Source organism: Triturus cristatus, chromosome 2_1, assembly GCF_964204655.1.
Source record: "Triturus cristatus chromosome 2_1, aTriCri1.1, whole genome shotgun sequence".
Classification (NCBI taxonomy): Eukaryota; Metazoa; Chordata; class Amphibia; order Caudata; family Salamandridae; genus Triturus; species Triturus cristatus.
In genome coordinates this window covers 37,901,757-37,915,211 of record NC_140581.1, presented here as the reverse complement: position 1 = coordinate 37,915,211, position 13,455 = coordinate 37,901,757, and the positions used below count along the sequence as shown (strand labels likewise).

Sequence of the window (13,455 nt, the reverse complement as noted above, 5' to 3'; positions counted from 1 at the left end):
GGCCATGCAAACCCCACATTACATGGTTGCCCAGTGGAGGGCCGACCAGAGTCCTTGGGGGAATGATAAGTTGATCGGAAGAGGAAGAGTTCAGTCCGCAGCCTGACTGCTGTGTCATTGTTAACCTGAGCAGATATGGCAGTCCAAGTCGGGGTTCAGGTGAATGTCGCTGGGTGTTTCGGGGGACAGTGGGAGGTGTTGTTCCTGGGCATGATGCAGAGGGCTGAACCAAGCAGGAACAGGCCATATGGCGGGGATGAATGCTACAACCTCCTTTTGCACACAGTCATTACCATCCACATCGGAGTCCACTGATATGTCTTCTGTGTCAGGTGTGTGTGGTGGTGTTATTGCTGCATCACTGTGTGCCACTGACACATCAGGGACGGAGGTGTTATGGCTGCATCACTGTTTGCCAATGATACATCAGGGGGTGGAGATGCGTGTGTTGAAGTTCCTGCAACAGTCATCTGGTACAGGCTCTGTGGCAGCAATGGCAAGATGAGGATCTCCAGGGCATGGAAGATCCTAGCTACATCTCGCTGGTGTTCAGCCGTGGCAGCCATCCTTCCAGCCTACATCTGCTCCATGTTCTCCATTGTCCCCCGCAGCTGTGCCAACTCTGTGCTGTCATCGCTGGAGCCTGTCTGACTCGACAGTTCTTGTATCCGAGTAATGGCTCCAGCGAGGTCATCCAAGGATTGTTGTAGAGCATGGAACGGACTGTGGGTGTCTGATAGGGACTGTAGGCGGTCCTTGATGGTACTTAGACACCCACGTATGGCATCCAGTTTGGCTGTCCTGAGGTCGAAACCCACCCGCACCTGTTCAGCCAGCTCGTTCTGGCAGTCTAACACCCGGCGTTGGTAAGCCATGTGTCTTTCCGTGAGGTGGTGGGAGCCAGCCCTGGTGGTGGGTGCTTCCTGCTGTGTGGTCTGTGCAGGGGGTGGGCTCACCTGGATGCAGCTGGGCTGCCCTGCTCCTGGAGGTGGAGTGCGGCGCCGTTGGAGGGTGTCGGAGCAGATGGCCAGGGGGTCCTCTTCATCATCACTGAAGAGATGTCTGGTCTACTCTGCAGGGGGTGTTGATTGTCCCTCTGCAATGTAAAGGTGAGATGCAGGTTAACAGTGTGTTCCATGTATGTTGACGCATTGTACATGTTTACAGACAGACAGCATGACAATGTACATTGTGACTGTTTTGGAGGAGCTGGCTATTTGATGGGATACAGTGGACATTTCGACTAAATGACAGATGTGAGGTTGTACTCGCACATTAGCATCTCACAGTTTCCTGCTATGCCAGATGTGATTGGCCAGTTCCTACGCACAAGCGGCACCAGTTGTGTCTTCTGTCCTGTAGTGAAAGTGTTGCACTTTGTGCCACATTGTCGTCGAAGTTGATGTGCTGTGATTGCTATGTGTGTGTGCTGCATTGTGGGAGAGCCGCCCCTGCAGCTCTGATTTAGAGGCCCCTTATCCCTTTGAGGCGGTGTGCCTTTGACTTGTGTGCTTTTACGGTGCTGAGGGGTTGGCTACTTGGGTCATTTGTGCTCTTGTACGGGTTTTGTACTCTTGTGCACTGTTTGTCTGCAGATGTTTTGTTGACGTCAGGGGTTGTATGTGCACGTGGATGTGTCAGAGTGTGACCTGATACTTTGAGGTTGTGATCCACAATGGGCCACCTCTGTGTCGTGTCCTGCACCATGTCATGTATTTTGACTGCAGCCATGCTATCAGTCATGCAGTGTCACTTGCATGTCAGTGTGGCTCACAGAGCTGCTGCTTTGCTGGATTCAGCACATGTGCATGGGTAGGTTGTGGGATTGATGATAGGGAGGGGGCCCCTTTGTGCACATAGTGGACGGGGGCCTACTTGGTGTTTCTATGTGTGCAGCAGTGTGCCAAGAGTATCAGGGACATGTTCCACAATCATTGTGGGTGTGCAAAGTGCTACACATAATTGTGCATGTGTGCCATTGTGCCCATCTCCCCCGGTTCCCCCGGTTCCCCCAGTCCCCGGTCGTTACCCTGCTGCTGTTGGGTCAGGTCATATCGAGCTGTGTCCGCACTCCCTACTCCCTGCACCATCTCCACATTGATGACTGTGGCCACCATTTCCTCCAGCTCATCCAGCTCCTCCTGTTGTGCAGGACTCCCACCTCCAGTCGCCGTTGCTGCCTTTCTGTTGGCAGCGAGTTTCTGCTTGGTTTGGCTTTTCATATCATGCCAGCGCCTCTTGACCTCCTCCATTGACCTCCTCAACACTCCGACTGCATTCACGTTGTTCACAATGGACTGCCATATTTCCGTTTGTGTTGCCAATGACACAGTGGAGGTGACGAACAGTTGTTGGTGGTGTTCTATCACCTCTGTGACGATCGGTTTTCCTGTGGACTGAACCCCTTCTTCCTCTTCTCCTTGCCCGACCACTGGGTTCCAGGCTGGTCCTCCATGGGGCTCGTGGGGTTCGAGTTGTCCTCTGCACTCGGTCCGGGTGCATCGATGGTGCTAGGCAGTTTAATTTGGTTTTGGTGTGTTTTTTTTGTTGCTTTTATAGTGCATTTTCCTACATGACGCGTGGGAATTGTAGGCCTGTTGCTGGTTTTCGCTGATTTTTGTATCGCGATTTGGGGCATTGCAACTTTTTTCGTGTTTCGCATTTTTTGGGGCGTCACGGTGATTTTAACGGTGTCATTTGGTGCGTTATCGTGAGACTATCGCATGGTGCGGCCGGGTTGGGAATACAACATTAACACAGTGTTATTTTGTCGCGATAGACTGCGACGTGCAAAGTTGCGTCAAGCTAATTTTGCGATAATTATCACACGTTCTTGAGAATATGCCCCATAGTGCGCAGTACCAGTACCAGCCTCTCCAGTCCTCTGGCTGGGCTTCTCATGGGTTAAAAGCCCGGGCCTGGTCCATGTAGCGTGTTGCTGTGGCACACTCTTCACAGACTGGTTAACGCTCCACAATCACTGGTAGTTGTAACGGTGCCACGGGAGCCTTTAATTGAATGAAAAATTACACAGTGCGCATGCGTACAATGATAAGCATGCGCACTAAAACGGCAGAACACCGGGGAGCTTAAAAATTCATGTGCGTTTGATGATAAGCATGCGCACAAATGACAGACGGCTGCAAACAACGAAACAGGGGCACGCTCTAATCACCATGTGGCCAGTGCGCGTGCCTTTAAAGCATGCTGCTTGTACACAAAGCGCGCAGCAGCAGCTTTCACAAGAGGAACAAGCCCAATCCTCCTTAAAACAAAGCCCAAAACCAACTAACATCCTACTGCAAACAGCCCTAATGACCGTCGACAGCGAAAATTGCTAAAAGCCTACAAAATCTAAACAACGAAGAGGGAGGCATGGCGAAAGACGTACCCCCAATACAACTTTGGAATTAGGAGGAGGTGGGAGGGAGGAAAACTATATTTAAATGTAATCAGCTATGGTGCCGAAACTACACACATGCAAACAGAAACAGCAGGAAACCAAGAAAAGAAGTAGCCCCCGCCAGAACAGACCAAGAACTGTAGTGTGATGAGACAGTACTTAGTCCCTGCTGCATGGGAAGAATGAAGAGAAAAAGGAGAGACAAAGAGGCATGACTGACCACTGGCAAGCAAGGATTTTTGAAGGACACTGATACAAACAAATCAAAAGCAGGGGGATGGCTTTAAGCCAACATAAGAAATCACAACCGGTCTCGAATGCTCGACCTAAAAACTGGGGAAAAGGGTAAGAGAAAACAGTGAAAACTAGATGAAAACAAGGAAAAGGCACTCCAAAACGGAGGAAAAGCCAAAGAGAAAGCAATGAGAATGAGCGGAGAAGCAAGGAGAAGACAAAGAGCAATGCAGAACCACAGGGAGGGCTGGGTCTGGGACCATCTCGATGGGGTCGCGCTGTGGCCTCCACTAAGTAGGTTCTGGGAGGAGGGAAGGATGCTCAGAGGCAATCAGTAGGGCTAGGTGGGAAAATGGGAGGCAGGCGGGAGCGGCATGAGGGTAAAACAAGGAGAAGGCAATGAAAACGTGGGGCAAGCAAGGAGAAGGCACTCAAAAACTGGGAAAGAAGGAAAGAGAAAACAGTTAAAATGTGAGAAAAGCAAGGCGAAAGCAGGCAAAAAAACAGGGGAAAAGGAAGGAGAAAGCAGTGAAAAATGAGAGAAAAACAAGGAGATAGCGCTAAAAAAAGTGGAAAAGGAAGGAGAAAGCAGTGAAAAATTAGGGAAACGCAAGGAGAAAGCACTCCGAAAACAGGGAAAAAGGAAGAAGAAAGCAGTGAAAATGAGGGAAACGCAAGGAGAAAACACTCCGAAAATGGGGAAGAAGCAAGGGGAAGATAGAAGCAAGAGCAATGCAGCAGCACAGGGCGAGCTGGGCCTGGGACATGGCGGGCTTCCTCGCGTCGATGACCCGTTCCTCACTCTAATGCTCTCCATTTCATTTATGTTTCTCTCTCTGAGCTGAGATAGGTGCCTGTGTGTCCATCATGCTTCGATTGGAAGTAGTGGCAAGATCACTTGGTGTCTTGGAACTGCAGAGCGGTTGGCTCCAGAGCTCTGCAGCAGAAGAGCCGGGTGGAGATGCCACCGAGCTGTAGTAGACCGAGTAATACTGCTCAGTGAGTAGGGTCTCGCGTACCAGGCCTCACCTGGCAGCCAGCTTTCTACGGCAGTCTCTTCAGGGCATGAAGTATGTTACTGAAACCCACATCTCTATTAAATGAGCTATATTTAGAATAATTGGTTTGGTAAGTGAAGCAATGTAACAATTTCTGTCCCTTTAGACGGCCCTTTACATTTCATACTCCGTGTTTCTTGGAGTACAATGTCTAAGTGCTCATGGGACTAGGGCTGAGATGGTGGTTGTGGCCTAGGGAAAGGTGTGCTACCCTGACATTATCCTGCAGTAGACTGTGTGATTGTGAGTCCACTGGAGTTCACCAGCAAGGCTGTGCTGGCCAGAGAATGCACATAACATGTCCATCTTTGTTTTACTCCACCTCTCTTGAGTACGCAAGCAGCTCAACCTTTGAGAGCAGGTCTGAAAATTGTAAAATCCCCCCCCTCCTCCCCCCACGCAGTCCAAGGGTTATTGGTGGCCTTTAACTTTACAATGGGAATAAACCCCATATAGCATGGTACTGAATGAATAACAGAAATGGTAGAGTAAAAAAATGTTAAGTTCCTAAGGTTTCAGCAGAAAAAGCTCAGAAGAATAGAACTGAGGAGTCCCACAGGGCCTGTGTGCCAAGGAATGTACAGTTCTATGCTGTTCATTTTGGATGTTTAAGTTCTGGTGTCATTCCATATTCTCACTTCATTTGTGCACCTCCATTTTTTACATTTCCTTCTACTTACTTATTCGGTGCAGCATTTGGTACTGATGATTCTTGTTGCAAGTGCAGGTTCCTTGTCTTCAATTCCCTAACTAGCGTTGATGTCGCTCTCTTCTCTTCCTGCTAGAGATGTTATTCTGCCGCCACTGGAGGGGACAGTGATGAGGTACTGAAGGCTCAGCAGGTGGACGAAGCCAGAAGAAAACACGCCATGAGCTCACCAACCATCTTCTCTAAAATCATCGACCGGATCATCCCTGCGGAGATCGTTCACGAAGACGAGAAGGTGATGTTCCTTCTGGGGTGGGGGCATCCTGCAGGGGTGTCAGGATGATCAAGCTGCAGTCAGAGCCCACTGTCATCCTGTGTAACCTGCTCACCTCCCATTCAACCAGCTCTGTTTCCAGGGTGGAGGCTCCTTCTGGTTGAGGCAGGATGCACATGATGCAATCATGTCTTGTTCAACCAGCCCGGGGACGGCTGGATCTAAATTCACCTGGGATTGGCTTTGTATCTCATTGTCCCATCACTATTCGTTCACTGCATGGAGGGTTTGTCTGCTGTTCAGCTCTTTCACTTGCTCAAGATGTGATTACCCTACTTTTTGTTTTCTGCTCTTAACTCACACTATTTGGTATCTTTGAGTATTTTCTGAGTGTAATTGAGGACCTGGGGGCTGCTAAAAAACGTTATGGAGTTTTGCGGTGAATACAGGGAGTTTCAGTAGCAAGCAATGTATAAATGTGAGATAGCGGAGATCTTATATCTGTTTACTCAAATTAGGAGGCGTTGGACTTAAAGGTCCCTTCCATGGTAAACCGGTCGCTATCCCTGCCCTGAGTGACCCGACGGCATGTGAACTTGGCGTCCTTACTTGTTCTTTGACACATCCAGCTCAGTCATCTAGAATGCACGCGGAGGGCTAGGTCTGTCCATGAGGACTCTGAGGTCCAGAACCTGTTGTGTGACCTGGAGGGGTGCAGCTCGCATGCCCTTTGTCTTTACATGGGACTGTTGTCCATGATCTGGGTTGTTAACATAAAGCAGTGGTGGCAGCGTGACAGTTTTTTAGATTATAATAGTGAACAGACAGTTTTCCTGGTTCAGGTGGAGTGCGGTGCCTACTGCCCCACTCCTAAAGGACCCCTTATATGGGCTGATATCATGGTGTGTGCGTGTTTGTGTGCCAGCTTGCAAGTGTATGAGTGTGTGTGTGTGTGTGCGTATGGTTGCTGGGACCAGTAGGATCCATTATGCAGGACATACCTGGTTTGTCTTTCGCACTCATTTTACTGTTGTTTTGGATACTTCTTCTTGGAGCCCGCATTGTCGCTACCAGCCGCCAGAGCCATCACCTTGCTCAAAGTCTGTGCCTGAGCTACAGTCAGAAACTGAAATTTGAAAGGAACTACCACAAACCGGTTCCTGAACTTTTCACGCTGCACCAACATCCCCTGCCTGACTGGAAAATAAGTATAAAAGTGGGACCCAAACCATCACACTTTGTTCCCTTTCCAAGTTCTTTTTGAGAGAGCAAGAGAGCGCTTCTCAGAGCACTCAAAGCTACTGCGCCAGGGCTGTTTTTTTCTTACCAACCAGTCTCCCGAACATGAACTTGCTGGAAAGCTGTGGGTCTGATTAGCACCCAGTAACCTGCCTGCCTCCTCAGAGAGCAAACGGAAGGGCATGACCCTGCAGGAGAAGACACTATCTGGGTGGGAAGCTCAACTGTGTACTTATTACCGGGAATGTAACTGATGCCAACCAGAACCTTTACAGGTCTGCTGCCCTCCCTGCATAGTTCATGTAGCAAACTGTATGAAGAATCAGCCCCTCGCCCCAAGCGACAGTGTGGCAACCAGCATCACTCCGACATAACCAATGGGACCTGTTCTTCTGCTACCACGACATGCTGTAAGCACTGTGAGGCAGACAACACCTCTGTAGAGGACGCCCCCTCCTTTACAAGATGCCCCCCGCGCAGCAACTGCCAAAGGCCTGCTGTGAAATTCATCGCCAGCAGCAAGATCCAGGAGACTGGCTGCGATCTGCAATCGCTTACCCTCTGGGGAGGCATAATTGTATGATTGCACTATCTACTTATGCGCCAAACTGCGTCCCAATGAAAATGAAACACTGAGCCTGTAATAAAAGAATGAGAGACATTGTTTTAAACCCAGAAAGACCGATGTGCATGTTAGACTTCCAGATCCAAACCAACACCCTCGTCTACATGCCTCCCCGCCTCTTCCACCCTTCACCGATGCCATTGTAGACCTCATCGCACCCCAGGCTCTCGCATCCACCAATTACATCCTACTCCGAGACCTCAACTTCACCCTGGAGAGCCCCAGTGACCAGAACACCGCTACCCTACTGGAGCACCTCGCCAACATTGGACTCAAGCAGCTAGTCACCGCCCCAACCCACACAGCCGGACACATGCTTGACCCCATTTTCTCGGCCAGCGGGAACATCACCTACAGCCACACCACTGAACTCCCCTAGACCGTCCACCACTGTGTGCATCTCGCCTTCCCCACGCCCACCGTACAACACCACCCTCATCGCCCCCACGTTGTAGCTGGAACAAGGCCACCAAAGAACTTCTCATCGACTTCCTCAGCACGACTACTCCGCCAACACCAACAGACACAAACACCGCAGCGTGCAGTCTTCACCAATGGATCTCAGACTGCGGCAACACTCTGGCACCCCTCAAGATTACGCCAGGCAAGCAACACTCCAAGAAAGCCAGCTGGTTCTCTCGCACCCCCCACGAGTCCAGGAGCACCTGCAAACGACTCAAAGAGATGGAGGAACAACAAAACCCCAGAAACCCATGCAAATTTCAAATCCCCCATCAACGCCCACCACCTTCACCTCAATACCACAAAGAAAACAGACTTCCAAGGCAGAATCCACTGCAACGCACACAACAGCAAAGAAATCTTCGCCATCATCAAGGAGTTTGCCAGGCCCAACAGTGAGACCACAGACGTCCCACTCTCCCAAGACATCTGCAACAAACTCTGCACCTTCTTCCACTACAAGATCTGGCAGATCTATGACCACTTCGACAACCTAGAACCTGTCACTACGCCCGCCATCACCGCACGCAACCACGTCGCACCCCAACATATTAGGCTCAACTGGACTCCGCTCACCACAGAGGACACACTCGAGACCATGAAGAGAATCCACTCGGGTGCCCCATCAGATCCTTAACTGTAACACGTCTTCCATAGAGCAGCCGCCACCATCATCCTCCAGCTTCGCCGCACCATCAACTGCTCCATCAAAACCGCCACCTTCCCTGATAACTGGACACACCCTGAGATCAACCCCCTGCTGAAGAAGCCGCCCTCAAACCTGACAGACCTCAAAAACTTCAGACCCATCTCTCTCCTCCCCTTCCCAGCCAATGTCATTGAGCAGGCCATCAACGCCCAACTCTTCAAGTTCATAGAAGAGAACCAAGTCCTGGACATCTCCCAGTCTGGCTTCCAAGCAACCACAGCACGAGACCACACTCCACCCAGCCACCGACGACATCCGCTCCTTCCTTGATTGGGGCAAAACCGCAGCCCTCATCCTATTGGACCTCTTGGCCACCTTCAAAACAATCTCCCAGTGCACCCTAATGATGAGTGTTGGAAAGGCGTGTCTCACAATGAGACTCCACAACGCCGGCATCCGCGACATGGCACTGGACTGAATCCAATCTTTCTTCACCGGCCGAACACAGTGAGTCAGACTACCCCCATTCCTCTCAGGACCTACAGAGATCAGCTGCGGAGTGCCCCAGGGCTCCTCCCTGATCCCCACCCTCTTCAACGTCTACATTGCCCCCCTTGCAGCCAATGTCAGAAGCCACAGACTCAACATTGTCTCCTACGCTGACAACACCCAGCTGCTCCTATTCCTCACCAACGAACCCTCAGTCACCTGAATCAACTTTCACCGCGAAATGAAGGATGTTGCTACCTGGATGAAAGACTGCTTCCTCAAGCTCAACTCGTACAGGACCGAAGTACTCATCCTGGAACCCACCCTCTCAGCCTGGGATAACTCCTGGATGGCCGCTGCACTAGGAACCCCTCTCACCCCTATGGACCACGCATGCAACTTCGGCATCATACTGGACTCCTCGCTCACAATGAACCACCAAATCAACACAGTTTCCTCATCCTGCTTCCACAAGCTCTGCCTGCTTCAAAAGACATTCAGGCGGATCCCCACAGAATCCAGAAAGACATCAATCACACACTCAACACCAACAGACTTGACTACGGCAACGCACTCTACTCCGGCGGCGCCCAGGAAACTACAGAACTACAAAACTCCGCAGCCAGACTGGTCCTTGACATCCCCCGCCGCAGCCACATAACACAACACCTCTGACAATTCCCCTGGCTCCCAATCAGCGAGAATCATCTTCCAGCTTCTCACACAAAGCCTACAAAGCTCTCCAAGACACAGGACCAGGATATCTGAACCACAGCCTCGCATTCCACACACCTGCCAGACAGCTCTGCTTCGCCTAACTCGCCCTGGCCTCTGTCCCATGGATCCACAAGACCAGAACCGGAGGAAGATCCTTCTCCTACCTCGCCGCCAAGACCTAGAACACCCTGCCCCTCCACCTCAGGCAGGCCCCGTTGCTGACCCAATCCAGGAAGGATCACAAGACCTGGCTCCTTCAACTGAACCTCCACACCCAGATGGATCAGCCCCCACCCCCCACGCCCCACTTCAGCGCCTTGAGACCCTCACGGGTGAGTAGCCACGCTATGCAAACTCCTGAATGACTGATTACCAATTTCCAACATGAACTCTTTATTCAAGATAGAGAAACTGATCTGACGTACGGGTTATGCACTTGGTATGTGCTTGCACAAGCCTAATAGCAAACACATGTGTCTGATTCTTGCCCACACGCTTTCTATTTTTCATAGAAAACTGTGATGATTGCAGATATTGGGCTTATGTATGAGAATGCTGGAGTTAGTGTGAGAACTGCAGAAACTGGCGAGAGCCCCAGGGTTGTGTTTAGTAGAGCCCTATACTTGATTCCCCCACCCCCCTTTTGCCGTCCATAGTATTTCATGTTTCTGTGAAATGAAATCACTTGCATTAAGGCAAACAGAATAGTAAGTTATTGTGTCTGTTGTCTGACTGTTTGAGTTCTGAGTCTGTAGCCAGACCTGTGGGCCGCAGTCTCCCATGAGATATTGATCTCAAGACTAGAGGAAATTGGCATAAAGGGGGAGCTCTGAGATGGTGGTCATCGTATTTAGGCAATAGAGGCCAGGCCATTCACCCACCAACATACCAGTTAGAATACAGAGGCATGAAACAGGGGGTTCCCCAGGGGTCTGCATTGAGACCCACTTTATTTAATATCCATCTAAACCCATTGGCCAGCTACTTCGCCATCAGGGGACAGTTATGAACCACGGGAACGATACCCAATCAGTAATATCTGTGGACTCAAAGATGCCGGCACTGTACCGCGATTTCCATTAGAACATGTGTATAATTCAGGAGTTGGCCGACTGAGTTCTCTTAAATTTAATGAGGATACAGCACAGGTGCTGGTTTTGCTCCAAATCCGATCCCTCGTGCACTGCCGGTAGTTTTCTGGCCTCCAATTCCACCCTTCCACAGGCTCTTGCTACAGAGGTCAGGGACTTTGGCGCCTTTTTTGACAGTGATTGATCTTTGACAGTTCGGGTGAGCAGGCTGGCATCTACCTGTTTTTAGGTCGAGCGTCAGCGCGCATGTGCTGTCTGCAAGACGTTCTGCATTCAATTAAACCACTTTATTCCCGCCTGCTACTTAGCATTGACTCCCTCCTCCGTTGCTCTTCTTTCCTGCCTCCTAAGTCGTTCACGCAGCGATACATCACTTCCGATCAAAGCTAAGGAGCACCGGCCAAGCACGGTCTCCTTCCCCCTAGTTTCTTCATCTCTTGTTTTACAGAACTTTTTTTCTTCCACCCTCGGACGCACATGGGCCAGGAGGGAAGATTAATGGGCAGCTCCAAGTCAGGCAAAGCGGTGGTGGGGAATGGAAGGGGGGGGGGGGGGGTGTGGGTGTGGGTGTGTGTGTGGGTGTGGGTGTGGGTGTGGGTGTGTGTGTGTGTGTCAGTGTGTGTCAGTGTGTCAACAAACAGACTTTATCCTATTTCTACATGGTGTTTGCTGCAGTGTTGTCTTCCAGAGTGAATCCAGACACTTTCAGGGCTGGGCTCTCGCTGTTGGCTTGTTAGATCTCGATTTCCCATTGAGGTGCCTTAAGCAGAACGTCACAGTAGCGCTGCTCTTATTCTCAGTCCCCCACCGCCATCTAGTGGCTAAAACAAATGCTGCAGTCTAATAGACGACCAGTCTTTGGGCCGCTTCCATCGACCTTGGATAGGTTACACGTCACTTGGGGTAACTCCGGAAGAGTTGGTGTTTTCCACTCGACAACAACGCTTCTGATCGGCCTGGTTCTTCTAATTTGATCTTCAGCCGGATTTTGTTCCTTTCTCAGCAGTGTTCGGACAGTAGTCAGCCTGGCTGGATGCGAAAGTCAGTTTCTTTGCGTATGATTATCTCAATAAATATAAGAAAAATAACAGAACATTCAGAATTTTAAAGAATATTATGCCATGAAAGCTAGCCAACACTGGCATTACTTAAAGACTTCTCTACAAGGTCGCTGCCTGCTCCCACATGTAGATGTTTGGGACATTAATGACAGATGTTCCATTTTGCGGTACTTTAGGCCAATAATATTCGTACAAAATGTTTTGGATTTAAATGCAATTTAACAAGGAGACTTGCGGCCCTGGACCATGATGAGACACTTACGCGCTCTTTACAAGTGGCCCGGATTATTCGGACACCTGTGTGCCCAGAGATCTGGGTTACAAGTTAGGCACACATTATTACACCCATTAATTACTGGGTGTAATAACGTTTGGTTCCCCTGTCCTGTTAAATTCCAGCAGGTCAAACCTACTGCAACTTAAGAGAGGAAGTGACTACAAATTACGGAAACGCGTTTTTTGCTCTTGGAAGCAACAGAATCCACTTTTTATTCTGCAAAAAGCTGTAATCGGAGCCGTTTATCGCCCCAGCTGAATCCTGACCCCTGTGATGGCGCCTTTCTTGGGGCACCTTCAATCCCGAAGCCTCTTCCAGGCCAGTCCCAATGAGGCCCTGGGTGGTTTGATTTGATTTTATACATTTATAAAGCGCGGGCTGTCCCTCCGGAGCGAGCATCCTGACGCTGGACGAAGAAATTCAAGGAGGAACAGGGGGGGACCCTGTATGAGGGATAGACAGAATTCGTCTGAAGATCCAAAAATCCAGGTCTTCAGCGCCTTCCTGAACCGTTTCTGTTTTCAACAACCTCCGGTGTGTTGGCAAGAGATTCCAGGCTTTAGTTCCTAATTCGGCTACAGTTTTTCCTCCCTTGGTTTTGTACCTAAAACGGGGGGTTTGAGGAGGTTTGCCGATGAGGATCTGAGAGTCCTGGTCGTGGTGGAGGGGGTGAATCTAGCTGAGAGGTACGTTGGGCCTAGATTTAAGGATGCTCTGAAGGCGATTAAGAGTATCTTGAATACGATTCTCTTATGCAGTGGATGCCAATGTAGGGTTTCAAGAGCTGCTGATGCGGAGGACCTAGTCGAGCCACCGCGTGTTGTGCCACTTGTAGTCTCTTTAGTGTTTGTTTATTTGCTCCCGCTAGGAGGCTGTTACAGTAATCTAGACGTGAAAGGATCAGTGCCACCGCAACTGTCTTCCTTGCAGAAAGAGGAATGAAATCGAAGATTTTTTTTAGTGTCTTAATTATTTAAAACAAGTCCCTGCCACCGTCAAGGCGTTGGAAGGAGAGTGAGGTGTCGAATTGCACTCCCAAGTTCTTTGCTACATAACAGTATTTGGGGGCGCTGTTGCATCTTCCGGCCTCCACACACTTGGCTGGAAGGGATTCTCCTGTCCTATCAGGAGGATCTCGGTTTTGTCTGTACTGCACCCGAGATGGCTGGCCTTCCTCCACTGGATGACCTCAGTTAGACATAGTTTGAAATTGAGTTCTGCGTTGGT

General features: G+C 50.1%; 1 protein-coding gene across 2 annotated transcripts in view; it reads left to right on the top strand.

Moving 5' to 3' along the window:
• LOC146863669 (long-chain-fatty-acid--CoA ligase ACSBG2-like) overlaps positions 1–13,455 on the top strand; it is a 632,294-nt gene that overhangs the window by 67,800 nt on the left and 551,039 nt on the right. For both annotated transcript variants that reach the window (XM_085627773.1, XM_085627776.1), the window contains exon 2: positions 5,481–5,639. In XM_085627773.1, the coding sequence (XP_085483899.1) occupies positions 5,481–5,639 (159 nt within the window). The remainder of the gene's footprint in view (positions 1–5,480; positions 5,640–13,455) is intronic.